The sequence below is a fragment of the Tachysurus fulvidraco genome, chromosome 23 (genome assembly GCF_022655615.1).
Source record: "Tachysurus fulvidraco isolate hzauxx_2018 chromosome 23, HZAU_PFXX_2.0, whole genome shotgun sequence".
NCBI lineage: Eukaryota > Metazoa > Chordata > Actinopteri > Siluriformes > Bagridae > Tachysurus > Tachysurus fulvidraco.
In genome coordinates, this window is record NC_062540.1 from 5,490,389 (window position 1) to 5,504,544 (window position 14,156).

Below are 14,156 nucleotides of genomic sequence, written 5' to 3' on the forward strand. Positions count from 1 at the left end.
TTAACAAACTCATAAAACCATTGATTTTTTGTTTAAATATTGGGGGAAATATTAGACAACTGACATTGTGAAAATGATAGAATACTAATATACTCAGTATCAGTATTCTTAATAACACTTGCCAAAAATCATTTGTGGATAGTTTGGTGCCTTCTAATGAGAATGGGTGGGGTTAAAGAATGCAGTCAGCCATTAGAGGGCACCAGAGGCATGACACTTTTGCTACACCAAATTTATTTTCAGCTATATGTCGACAAAAGGTTGGCAACCAAACCCAGGCCATGTTTTTTTGTTTTTTATTCAAAACCAGACTCAACTTACAAGGACTGCAGATTCACTGGGTGGAGATCTAGGTCCAGGCATTGTCTCCTGTGGAGGGGAAAGGAGGGAGCAGAGTGGAGAAGTGGAGCAGAAGGATGAGGCAGGTTGGTGCTCCACAGCAGTGGAGTTGGCTGGAACACTCTGGGCAATGCAATCTTCTCGTGTTCTCTCCCTTTCTCTGTCTGATGAGGTGGAGGAAGAACGAGAGGTAGTGGAGGAGGTGGTGCAGGAGGAGGAATGTGGAGACGTGTCTGAAGAGCAGATAGGAGGAAGTGGGAAGGTGGAGGGTGGCAATGATTGAGACTCGGATGACTCCTCTCCCTTGGCTGACACAGCAGCTGTAGCTGAGGAGGAGGCCAGGTCAGGAGAGTGGGTGCAGACAGTAGTCCCACTGCCACTATGCTCCTGATAGAGCAGATTCCTTAGCTTCTCATCCAGTGTCTTTATACGGTTGTCAACAAACTCAATTTTGGGGGGGCCCTCACTGTCTGACTCAGCTACAGAAGAAGGCTGGGCAGGAGAAGGAGAGAGCACGTGAGCCAGAGCAGGCAAAGCTGTCTCAGAGAGTGAGAGCGGGGGTAAAGTGGCATCAGACAAAGGTTGCAAAGGAGCACTCATGTTTAATGTGTCATCTATGGCAGTGACCTTTCCTGTAGATAGCTCTGATTCCAATTGCTGCTTCTGCACATGCAGGGATAAAGGCTGGGGCACCTGCTCTAGCTTAGGCTGAAGTTGCATTTCCTCAAGAGGGACCTGACATGAGATCAAAGACTGAGCCGGTGCCCTATGTATTAATGGTTCTTGTGTTTCTAACTTTGGCTGAGAATGTATAGCTAGTACAGTAGGATGCAGCATTGTTTCCTGCTGCACATACTGCTGGAGTGGAACTTCCTGTTGCTGCGCTACACCATGCAGCTGCATCTGTTCAAGACTGGCATGTGACTGTATCTGGATACTCTGCTGGCTTAGTGGTTCCAGTGTAAGTTCTGACTGTCTAGGTTGATATGAGATTTGCTGTAGAATTGACTGTTGCACTGGATGGAAATGAGATGCTAAATGCTCAGATTTACAGGGCTGAGTTGTTTGCTCTGCAACCAAAGCCTGTTTGTCATGGGCTGTGTACTGGGACACTGCTGCCATTGGCACAGTTTGTACTAATTGTTGTTGCTGTTGCAGAAGCTGCTGCTGCATCTGAGATTGATCAGTGTTGCCCTTTGAAAGCTGTATTGAATAAGCTTCTGTGAGTGGTTGAGATTGCAAGCCTTGCTGGAGTATCTCAGGTTTCTGCATTGATGGTGCTTGGGGTAACTGCTGCACTTGATTCAAACTGCCAGAGAGTGGCATTTGATCTTCAGGCATGTTTTGTACTATAGCAGCAGCATCTTCTAAACCTAAACCAAAACTGAAATCCCTGCTCATATCCTTGTTAGATACAATGGAATGGACAAGATCAGCCCCAGGAAATGCTTTAACATGAAAAGAAGGGATTTGGTTGGGAATTGCGGCTTGAATACTGGTTGCAGACCCTTTCCCCAAACCTGGCTGGGTGGTAGCTGCTATGTCTTGAGTGACTGCATCTCCTGTGGACATATGAATTGTTGGTGGAATAGAGATGGTGGAGTCCATGGCAGTCGTACCAGGAACAGAGATAGCGGAAGCAGAGGATTGGACAGACACAGTTGATGGTGGAACATAGGACAATGGAACTATGGAACATGAAGAAAAATGTACTCCAGACATAGTGTCTATCTGCTTTGGATCTGCATGGTCTGAAGCTATAGCAAATGAGGAGAAAATGTTAAACATTAAGGTAAATAATATTAAAAACTCAAAGCCAATTCAAAAATGAATATTGCTAGCACTAAAGTACCTTGCTCAGTCTGGTCCTGGCTCTCCTCTGTTGGTGAAGGGGTGGAAGCTTCATGGGTGGACTGTGTGTCACGATGACGAATGGTCTGGTTTATGAAAAATCGCCAGCGTCCCACAGGAGAAGACTGAGGGGCAGAATCTACTGATCGAAGAAATGACAAATGGAAACAGCAAAAACAATGCAGCAACATTATCAAACCAACAGATTTCTGATTTATAACCTGTTACTAAGTCCCAAGGAGGTACCAGCTAATTTAGTTTTTCCCCTTAAAACAATTTAGTAACTAATATATTTGTATTCAATAACAAAAATTCAACTAAACAAGAAATTATGTAGAGGGGGATGTTAATCCAATAATTAATGCAGGTTAGAAAGTATAATGATCACCTTAAATTGAAGAGTGCTACACAATAAACTCACCTGTTGAACTTGATGGTGTGCTTACATGTAGCTGTTCCACGGATCCAGTCTGAGAGAGAGAGAGAGAGGGAGAGAGAGAGAGAGAGAGAGAAATGCTATTATAGAACTAAATGTAAAACTGATGTAAAGTAACAGCCCGGGAATGGAGTAGGGGCAGGGGGTATGTATTGATTACACTCTTAATAAACAGCAGCCAGACCTTTGACTGAGTGCTAAGAATCTCCTGGGCTTTCTTCACTATAGCCCTCAAGTCTTCTACAAATTTTTCTTTCTCTGAGTCAAGAACAAAGTCCTCTTCCACCTAAAAAAAGATTACAGCCATTTTAATTAGTGAAACATTTTTTCAAACCAATTTGGTCACCTGGCAGTTTGTTGTAGGTGATCAATTTGTCCCTTATTATACGTGATACTTTGTGCAGCAACTATTAACCAGTGACAGACATGTGCTCCCTCAAACAGGAACAGCCTCAAAGGGAAGCATGAGAATAATGTGCTGTTTACCATCTTCTGCATACATGAGCTCAGCAAATCACTTTGATTGTTGCTGTAACTGACAGGGGGGACATTTTTGCAATCTACCCCAGGCAGAGAACCTAGCCAAATTTGCTCCCTTGGCTCCTAAACCACAGATGGTTGTCACATTATTGCTCAAATCCCAATGATGCCTTAGCCATTCAAGGCTGTGTGCCAAGAATGCAAAATTGCCCGATGGGAAGTATATCATACATCTGTACTTTTATGTTATTTAAGGGCAGCGATAATATCCATTGTTAAAAACAATATACAAATAAAACAGAATTTAATGCATTTTTTCTTTAACAAGCAATGAGAATAAAAATATCTTTAAAATTTCATGCTCGATAATTAAAATCATAAGAGTCTGAAATTCGAACCATGTAATCTGCTATATCTTCAGGTGCATCTTCCTCAATATCAAACTTGAATGTGACCATCTTGTTACTGTGAGTTTCAAGCTGGCACTCCACCATGTTGTCTCCGGTGTTTGACACCTAAAAATACATTAAAAGTCTTACTTTTTTACTTGAATACATTTCATCTGCTGCAGTTGTACTATTATGAATGCGTTCTTGGGATAACACAACTGTTAACTGTAGTAATATTTACCTGTAGCATGCTTAGCTGAAAATGAGTGGCTCTCTCAGGCCGTTGGTAGGAAGACCTGCCCGGATTCTTTACTTTCTCCAGCTTTCCATTAACCAAGGCTGACTGAGATTCCTCTCTACTGAATAGAGCAGAGCCAGGAACAAAACTTGATAAACAAACCAAAACGTAATATGGTTCATTTAACAGATATCAAAAGAAAACTTCCTAGCCCATGAGTTTAAAAGGAAGGAAGGTAAGTGTCTGGAACATACCCTACTAAAGAATGTTGGTTGGCAGATTGGATTGGGCTCCCCTATTCATTTAGTTGAGAGACAAACAAACATACATACAGAAAAAAACAAATACCAACAGAAAAAAAGACAATCAGCTAAACGTGAAATTACTTAAAAAAAAAAAAAAAAAGGTTAAATCAAAAAAGTGTACATGTTTGTATACACAAAGCTTTGAGAAATAGCAAGCTTGATTTTGTAATTATATGCTTGATTTTGTGCGTGTTAAGTATTTAGATTTAAAAAAAAAAGCACAGGTTACACAGTCAATAGAGGGGATTATTGTAATAAATGTTTCTTCAAGAATGTCCTGAAAAAAAAAGAAATAATAAAAAAAAAAAAAAAAAAAAAGTTATATTGACAAAAGTGTGCATTTGTACCTGTGCAATGCCCGACAATGTAGGGTCACAGTCTGCCAGGGAGTTTGGGGGAAGGGCAGTGCCATTAGAACCAAAGAGCTGTGAAGCACTGATAGGAGGAAGGGAAGTCGGAATTAAATCTGTTAGCCCAGTCTGGCTTAGCTGTGCCTCAGCTGTCACTGGTACTTCTGAAGCAGTGGGAGCAATCTGGGAGCCTGATAAGTTGGTAGTGTTGAGGGAGATATGTGATGGACTAGAGGGTATCTGGAGGGATTGCAGGGAAACTTGGGAGTACAGTGGTTGCACAGATGTGCCTGCAGTCTCGAATATGTCTGTGTGTGAGTGAGCCTGTGATTGAACATGTGCCTGTATGTGGGTATATGTCTGTGATTGACTGCATGTCTGGCTGTGAGTATGAGCAAGCAAAACCGATTGAGGCTGGTGTTGTGGTGAAGGTGGTAGGGCTGCTACAACTTGACTGTATAGGTCAGCAGACCGAATTTGTGTCTGACACGGTTGGATCGGGAAGTCGTGTGATGGAACCACAGGGTGCAAAGCAGATGGTAAAAGAGATGGCTGTTGATTAAGATCTAGTGCCACAGGAGTTTGGTGGGATGAAGGTTGCGGAATAGATGACAAAATTTGTGCCTGAACCTGCAGCTGTACTGGCTGCTGCTGCCCTTGCTGTGCTTGCTGTTCATACTGTTGCAGAACTTCAGGTTGAATAAGGGACATGGGCTGCATGACAGGCTGAATGGTGATGCCACCTGGCTGTTGCTGTGCTTGAAATTGATTTTGAGCCTGGCCTGTCTGGTGTAAGTATTGCTGTGTGGTATTTACTGTAGCAGGAACTACAGCACCTGAGCACACTGCAGCGGTATTCTGCACTGATACTGGAGACAGTACCATTTGCTGATACTGCTGTTGTTGTTTTGTACCCTGTGTAAAGTCAATCTGCACTGGCTGAATGCTGTGTTGACCGAGTTGTGGGGCTTGAAGATACTGCATTGTGAGCAAGGCAGAAGGGGTCTGAACTTGAGACTGAATTTGCTTCGATATCTGAGTTGATGGTTGTGTTGCTGGAACCTGACAAAGGACAGGATTCGTGGTTTGATGAGGCATGACTTGTCCTTGTATGAGCATTTGAGCCTGTGCTTCATTTGGGACATATGTCTGGGCCTGTACTTGAGGCTGTGCTGAATCCTGCATCTGTAGTGGAGCTGGGAAGGCTTGAGGACTCTTTAACTGGATGGAGTTAGGCTGTGCTAGGGATGGAACTGTTGATTGTGCTGCTGAGAGACTTTGGGCCTGTAAAGGAATTTGACCATTGAACTTTGTGGCATCACCTTCTTTTTGTTGTATTGGCCCTTGAATTTGAGGTGTTGACAGAGGTGGTGCATGCTGGTCAATGTGTACAGGGGTTTGTAAATGACTTGAAATTTGGGGCTTAACCATTTGAGATGCTGACTGAGTAACAATTGTTACCTGTGACTCTATAAAAGAAATTCCATCTTGCTGCCCAGAGAGAACAGTTTGTTGCTGAACAAATTCTTGTTGGTGTTGCTCTATTTTGTGTTGAGCAATACTTTTGTGAGACTGAAGGGGCTGTCGACATAACAAGACTTGCTGCTGCTGCTCATGCTGAAGTAAAACCTGCTGCTGATGTTGAACAGTTTGAAGACCTACAATTTGTTGTTGCCCACTGTGTTGCTGCTCAGGGGCTACTTGTTGGTTTAACTGTTGTTTTTGCTGTAAAAACAACGCTTGTTGAAGATCTAGCTGATCTTGCTGTTGCTTTAGTAGATTCTGCTGTTGCTGCTGAACAATATTAAGTGCACTAACCTGCTGTTGTCCACCGTGATGTTGTCCATGTGCTACTTGTTGGTTTGATTGTTGTTGTTGCTGTTGTAAAAACAAAGCTTGCTGTTGAAGGTGCTGCTGATCCTGCTGCTGCTTGAGTAAAGCCTGCTGCTGAACAGTGTCAAGAGTAACAGCTTGCTGTTGTCCGCTGTGACTTTGCCCAATGGCTACTTGTTGGATAGACTGTTGTAACAACAAAGTTTGCTGTTGAAGCTGCTGATCTTGCTGTTGACCAAGCATACCCTGCTGCTGCTGAACAGACTCAAGATAAACAGTTTTCTGTTGTCCACCACTGTGATGTTGCCCAAGGGGTACTTGTTGGATTAACTGTTTTTGCTGTTGTAAAAGTGCAGCGTGCTGCAGATGCTGTTTCTGTTCCTGCTGTTGTTCAATTAAAGCATGCTGCTGCTGTTGAACAGTCTCAAGAGTAACAGCTTGCTGGTCCAAATGTATATCTTGTAAAAGTAAAGCTTGTTGATGAAGCTGTTCCTTTTCATGGTGTTGCTTGGGGAGTGCCTGCTGTGGCTCTGTATGTTGTTGGTGTTGCTGCACAAGAGCCTGCTGTTGCATCTGCAGTTCTCTATGTTGCAGTAACATCTGCTGCCTTTGGTCAATCTGTGACTGAAAAGCTTGTTGCTCTGACTGCTGCTGCATTTGTGATTGTGTATGTTGAGTTTGTGAAATGTGTCGCAGTACAGACTGCTGTTGTTGTTCAAAATGTTGCTGCTGTAATAACCCTTGTTGATGATCCATTTGGTGCTGCTTTTGCAAAAGCAATTGATTTAGCTCTAACTGCTTTTGCTGTTGTAGGAGCTGCACTTGTTGCTGTTGCTGCTGTAAAAAAGTTTGCTTTTGCTGTTGTTCTAGCTGCTTTTGCAATAAAGATTCTTGTTCTATTTGTTGTGGTTGCTGCTCTGTTTGTTGTGGTATTAGCATGGTCTTTTCAAAATGTGGCTGATTTTGCTGTACTAAAGTTTGTTGTTGGTGCAAAATAATTTGTTGTTGTAGTAACAGAGCTTCTTGTTGCTCCAAGTGCTGTTGCAATAGTGCCTGTTGCTGCTGCTGCTCCCCTCCTGCCTGTTGTAAAATAGCCTGCTGCTGTTGTACTTGCTGCAGCAACTGTGAATTCTGTTCCATCTGCTGTATCAGTGCAGAATTTTGCTGTTGTTTTTGAATTTGTATTTCTTGCTGCTCAATCTGTTGTTGTGAATAGATTGTGTGTTGTTTCTGCTGTTCCAGTTGCTGTATACCATGAACTATTTGTTGTTCTGCAAGTGGTAACTGCTGAGGAGTTGATTGCATCATGGCTGACTTTTGGAGTTCAGCCTGACTTGGCACAAAAGTCTGTTGATGGTGTTGTTGCAAAAACAACTGTGGTTCCTGCTGTTGTTCCACTGAGAGTTGCTGGATTGATGTTTTCTGTTGGACTTGCTGTTGAATTAAAGATTGCTGTGGTTTAGGTACTCCTACAGCTTGCTGTGCAAATACCTGTTGTTGTGGCTCCATCTGCTGAGAGTGCAACAAACTCTGCTGTTTTTGTTGCGGTATATACTGCTGCTGTTTTACACTTAACTGCTCCTGTAACACTAAGGGTGTATGCTCTATCTGCTGGGGAGGCATTCCAGCAGAAGAAGATTGTTGTATTAAAATGCCCTGCTTTTGAGTTTGATCCATCTGTTGCAATGCAACTACCTGTTGTTGTGATTGTTGTTGTTGTTGTTTTAGCAGTGTAGTCTGCAGATCTAACATCTGCTGTTGTGGCTGAACTGCAGTTTGTTTTGGCAAATTGTCATTCTGAGGCAGAGGTGCAACATTATTCTGGCTCTGATTAATTTGTGGCATTAGGGAGCTAAAAGATGATCCTATGGGCTCTGCCGAAATAATGCTAATGGAGGCCTGGGGTGAAAGAGAGGTTAAATATGACTGTGTCTGTATAAGTGAAGAATGAGAAGTAACTGCCTCTCCTGGCTGGGGATGTGCTGTTTGTGTTATGTCTGTGGGATATGGGGCCAGTGACTGCAGGCATTTTTTGAGTATGGCAATCAATGCACATCATGTAGAAAAGAAAGAATTAAAGGGAGGGGGGGAAAAAAGCAAGAATAAGGATTAGTATGGATCATTAATCATTCAAGGGTAAGAGGACAATGTCTAATTGAAGGTTCAGTGCATGCTATTAACTTCTACGTTCTTCTTATTCTATGTGAACTTCTGTTATATTTTAACCAACAATACCTGTGATACCACTACAGATTTTATGATAGTAGTGATTTTTATACATGATTCATGTTATACATCATTACTGTTTTGTAAAAATGTTATATTTATGTTATAAATATTAATTTACAATCTACTGAATATATATGCCATAGGAAACACAAAATGTTCTGAACTTTGGGTGTTAAATCTTGATGATTTGGGTGATTTACAATTCTGGCTTCACAATTCAAATTCTATGAAATTCTCAGAATATTTGGAACAAAATTTTAATTATGAAAAATGATGAGTGATCTATAAGAAATGCAAAAATTATTCTTGTTCTGATAAAACTAAATAAATCTGAATCTTGCAATAAACACCACTACATTAGTACTGCGGGTTTACCATATTATGACAATAAATATGTTTATAAATTCATTTTTATTCATAATTTTGTTTCTTGAAAATAATAATTTTTTGAGTGATCCATTTGCATTGCAATGTATCGTGTCATGATTTATTGTTACACCCCTACTCTCTTTATCAGCAAATGGAAATGCAAAGTAATAGCTTGCATTTTAACAAAATGTTAAGAAAAGTATTTTGAGCTAAACAAAAACAGGCTCTGTCAGGTCTACTAGCCACACATGATTTACACTATACAAAATATATAATGAGTTGCAATGCTTAATGTATATAGCTTTAGCAAAATGACAAATTCATGCAAAACAGACCAGTATGGTGCTATAAATGTAAGAACACAAGTTGTTTGCAAAATTCAAAAGACAACACATTTGCACCACTTTATAATACATAGTACTTTATACTATATGCACATCATCATAGCAGTGGTACCAGATTTCCCATAAGTACTTTACAAATTCCCATAACTAACAAATTTACAAACCTGTATATATTATGTACTAATAGTAGTTAATCTAATGTACATTGCTTTGTCTAAAAAAATTCACCAAATGGAGAAAAAGAAAAGAAATCCTGAGCAACAGGACCGTTAGGAGCCCCACAATCACTTTGGTTAGTGGAGATGCTCCATTGTTCTGGCCATTAGACTTATTTGTATCTCTTAGGCTCTGATCATAAGGAATCATTTGGGATTGTGATTCTGCAGCTAAACTTTACTATACTACCCACTAAATAAAGAACATACTATTTCTCGATCTAAACAAAAAGCCTTTGTGTGTTTAAATGAAACTCTGCATTTGATGCCTATTGTGTCACTTTAAATTTGACAAGATTCCAGAAGAGTGTAATTTTTCTGAATTTATCACATAGGAAAACACACACACACACAAACACACACACAGGACAGTGAGATGGTTTAGTATGCGGTTAATAATAGTGGTTTTTAGTAAGGCAATACGTACAGAGGTCCCAGTGGGAAAGCTGGATTGCTTGTTCGCAAAAGAGATTCCAGAGTCTCCTGCCGATGAATAAGGTTGGCTCTGAGCACCTGCAAATGATTCTCCAGTGATTGCAGAGAGGTTCTCTGTTTCTGAAAATGCAACAAAAACAAATACTCATAATTATTATAATGAAAACAAGAACAAAAATATTAAAAAAGTTATGTTTTAGAGATTGTCATCCATATTTGTACAGTCATGGTCTTGTAAGACAAATCGGATTTAAAATTCCTACTGAACATGTTACCCATGTGGCCTTGTGTGTTGCTGATGGGGATGTGTCGTTGAGTATGTTTCTCTATCTCTGGCAGGTCCTCTCCCTCCCTGTACCCCCCAGTGACCACCACAGATGCAGCAGTAGGAACAGCAGAAGCCCCAGGAGCCAGGGAGGAGGAGAAAGAAGTAAAACTGGTCATAAGGGAAGCAGAAACCAGGCCAGAGTCACGCCTCTCCTCTAGAGCTCGCTGTTGTCGTGTTGCACGGAACTTCTTAATCTGAGTTATCCTGTCTCGAATAGACTTTCCCACAACCTTTGCATCACTCTCATGGAAAAACCCAGACTTGACCTAGAAAGTGCAGTAATGGAAAGAAAACAATAGAAGAATACATACATGAAATGCTGTATAAGACCTGATATTATTGACCATATTTACTCATACCCTGGTCTCAAAATAATAATAATGAAAAAATATATAAATAATAATATATAAGAGTCAGGAAATAACATGAAGCCAAAAATCTGAAATCAGTAATGCACATGTACATATATTGCATCAATACAAAATTGTACCATTTCTGAGTAGTGTTTCTCCAGTCAGCATAGCAGACTGACCAGGTTACATTGTGATGCTAAAAAAATTGCTATATATATATATATATAACCTCACCATTTCTAATGCCACTTCCTCTGCACTGTCATTCTCCAGGTTGTAGCTGAACTCAATGGCCTCATTGTCCTTGTGCTTGCCCTTCAGCTTTTTAGGCTCCTCCACCCAAATGCGCAGCGCCAGACAGTCCTGACTGCCCGTGTCCTCTTCTGCCAGCTCCACTCGCACACCTGTGTCCTCGCCAAAGAAGGTATGGTTCAGCAGGTCCTTAATGGAAAGCCTAAGTGCAAAACAGCCATATTAAAAATGCATTATAGACCCAATGAAAAACATTCATGTATGCTACTGTATAATAGAAAAAGTAATAAACAGTGTACAATTTTTATCTGGAGCCAAGATAGATGCCACACTTGAGTTACAAATGTCAACTGATTAAAAAGGTGGAATGAGGTGTAGCATCTTCCTTTAGCGGATCAAAGTGGACGCCGCAGGAATAAAAGCAAACACTCACCGCTCGCCTCGGTTCTGCCGAATGCAGCCTTCAATGATCTCCTTAATTTCTGGATCATTCACTTTACCAAAACTGGCGGGCTTGATACCCTGAAAACAGAGACATGCAGTCCATCATTCATTTCAGGTAAAGATGCCTAGTTGTAGTCAAATCAGTGATTTGAAGATGGCACAAGCTTCTTTATCATTAAAAGCAATAATAAAAACTAAATGTATTCTCTGAGCCTTACACTGGTGACCTTGCGGTAGATCTGGGCAGCATTTTGGCACTCAGAATAAGGGTACTCAGATGTAGCCATCTCAAGCATGCACATGCCAAAGGCGTAGACATCCACAGACTCATCATAGTGTTCCTCATACATCTCTGGAGCCATGAACTCTGGGGTACCTAAATAACATCACCACAGTTAGAGTGAGAGTGAAACATTCTCATGGTTTTAGTTTTGTAACAATTACATGCTTTAATAAAAGACCTGCTTGGGAAGGAAAGGACTATTAGTCCATTCATCTGTTCTTAATGATATTTAACATGTTCCTTCAGGTTTGATAAATGAACCTTTTCTAAATCTTTTGTCAATGTATTTTCAGTAATTATTAGATTAATACTGAGAGGAACAAAACTGTCTGGCTGGTTTGAGCTAGGCAGTATAATACTGAGCAAATATGGCATAAGCTATTTAACTATAATGTGCTGTATGTACAAAACATTATTTGGCCAACTTTTTACACCAGACACTGATTTGTTTGCAACTCACCTTATCCCTGTGTGTGATTGACCATGAGTGAATCTTTTTTTTTTTTTTTTAAGAAATGCTGAAATTGTACAGTGGAGAATCTATGCCCAAATATTTATTGATTGCTCTGTTGTGAACATTTGGACTAGCACTAACAATTAGCTCCAAAACCAATAAGTATTGACAGGAGTGTGTGCATGCATGCTGGAATCAATAATGCTGAGCTGAAATAAATACTGAACAATGACCGACAAGAGAGAACATTGGATCTACACATGGATGACAAATCATAAATTGCTATAAATTGTAAAACCCCTACGTAATTACTAATGATGAAGTATGTAGCAGATACAATGATTGCAGTTCTACAGTTACTACAACAGCAGTGATGGCAACAAATCTATGGCACATGGGAGCCTGTAAACACACCAATCACACTCTTGGCAAAGGAGGTCCTCATAAGCGTTGCCAGGCCTAGGTCTCCGATCTTCACTGAGCCTGTGGGGCCTGTGATAAAGATGTTGTCACACTTCAAGTCACGGTGCACAATGGGTGGTGTCCGTGTGTGCAGGAAATGCAACCCCTTCAGGATTTGCCTGCACCAGCTGCGCAACACTTTTGGCTTCATAACTTTAAAGCGCTTTAGGTACCTGTAAATAACACATTACACATAACATTTTACAAAGTCCAGTGCAATAACAATCTAAAATATGTCCTGTTTGTACACCATTTGTGTTTTTGTATTAAATTTAAATTATAATAAATGAACAACCAAAAAAAATACCCTCAACATCCAGTTTCTATTAAATATTGGTGCTAATAATGAATATGAACTGGCATCATGTGACTAAGAACAGGTCAGTAGTAGAACGGCTTAAAGCATGTCACCATAGAAACTGAACTCGCTGAAGACAGGATACTCGACTCTGTCGCAATAACCTTAGGAGTATAAATAACCTGGGCCTCTGATTCACTGCAACGCGTGAACACTCACGTTTTGAGTGTTCCAGAAGTCATTAGCTCTGTGACGAGGACAATGCACTTCTTTCCTCTGACAGTCGACTCCCAGAAATCGTAGAAGCGCACGATGTTGGGGTGCTGTAATCCCTTGAGCATCTCGGCTTCCTCTTTGAAGCGCTGCTGCTCAGCCTTGGTCAGCTTCCCATCCTGAACACGCAACACACATGTACGTACACACAAAGTTCAGCCACCACAATGTTTACGGGATGATTTTTTTACCCTTTTTAATGAATACTTAATGAAATCAGAAATATTTAAATAAGAGCAACATATTACAAACAAATAATTGACTAAGTATAGTAAATATGGTACAGATATAAAACAGTGGCTTCAGACCCATTGTGATTTTGAATTGCCCTTTTATAAATGTGCTTGTGAAGAGGAATGCTAAGCGCTTTACACCCGTTCATTTGTGCTGTAGGAATGTAACCCTCCAAAATACTCTAGATTATGTTGGCTGCCAGGGGTGGGTGGGGCTGACGTGTGCATGCTTATCAATGCCATGGCATTATGCACTGAAACGATGTATTCAACGACTTCACACAACATTACTCTATCTGCTGGTTTGCAATACTGCTACTGACCAGCAGATGGAGTAAAGTTGTGTAAAGTCTTGGAGAGGCAACACCCAGCGGTAGCTGGTAAAAGTGCTTGTGTTTTGCCTGTGATTGGATTTTCCCAGAATGGAGGATATACCCAGAATCCAGATTGCACTGGAAATTTCGCAAAGTGAAACTAGTCTGAGCTAAATATGCAAAATCCATTGTAACCTTGGCATGCAAAGATGTCAACAGTTTTCAAAGCATTCTGAAACACGCAGAACAACATTTCAAAACACACAGAAATATGGCAGAGATCCTTCCTCATGCTTCCTCATGCTCATTGTTAAGTTACTGAAATTGGATCTAAGGTCAGAAACTGTCTGGTCACGTAACTAAAGAAATTATGGTGCCTTCTGCCAAGAGACCACATTTCAATATCAGTTTCTAAACTTCTTGGAGGAAATAAGGGAAAGGAAAACAGCATCTTGAATTTGTCATCAAAATGTCCATACATTAAAGGGTTGTGTCTTTAATAAAGGAATAGTAAAGGGGTGCTTTTGTAAAAAAAAAAAATATATATATATATATATATATATATATATATATATATATATATATATATATATATATATATATATATATATATATATATATAAACATCCAAGTATCACATATGGTCCGT

At 40.4% G+C, this 14,156-nt stretch overlaps 1 protein-coding gene across 6 annotated transcripts in view; it reads right to left on the reverse strand.

Moving 5' to 3' along the window:
* si:dkey-151g10.3 (serine/threonine-protein kinase WNK3) overlaps positions 1-14,156 on the reverse strand; it is a 45,088-nt gene that overhangs the window by 9,872 nt on the left and 21,060 nt on the right. For 4 of the 6 annotated variants that reach the window (XR_007139240.1, XM_027144827.2, XM_047807005.1 and 1 more), the window contains exons 4-18: positions 12,907-13,079; positions 12,342-12,562; positions 11,409-11,566; positions 11,180-11,268; positions 10,729-10,948; positions 10,089-10,407; positions 9,806-9,933; positions 4,386-8,240; positions 3,988-4,028; positions 3,737-3,854; positions 3,505-3,621; positions 2,811-2,912; positions 2,612-2,660; positions 2,192-2,332; positions 322-2,096 (exon numbers count right to left, since the gene is read on the reverse strand). Coding sequence is in view for 5 of the 6 variants with exons in the window: in XM_027144827.2 (XP_027000628.2) it covers positions 322-2,096; positions 2,192-2,332; positions 2,612-2,660; positions 2,811-2,912; positions 3,505-3,621; positions 3,737-3,854; positions 3,988-4,028; positions 4,386-8,240; positions 9,806-9,933; positions 10,089-10,407; positions 10,729-10,948; positions 11,180-11,268; positions 11,409-11,566; positions 12,342-12,562; positions 12,907-13,079 (7,506 nt within the window). In the remaining variant the exon portion in view is untranslated. The remainder of the gene's footprint in view (positions 1-321; positions 2,097-2,191; positions 2,333-2,611; positions 2,661-2,810; positions 2,913-3,504; positions 3,622-3,736; positions 3,855-3,987; positions 4,029-4,385; positions 8,241-9,805; positions 9,934-10,088; positions 10,408-10,728; positions 10,949-11,179; positions 11,269-11,408; positions 11,567-12,341; positions 12,563-12,906; positions 13,080-14,156) is intronic. The other 2 variants (XM_047807004.1, XM_047807002.1) reach the window with 2 other exon arrangements.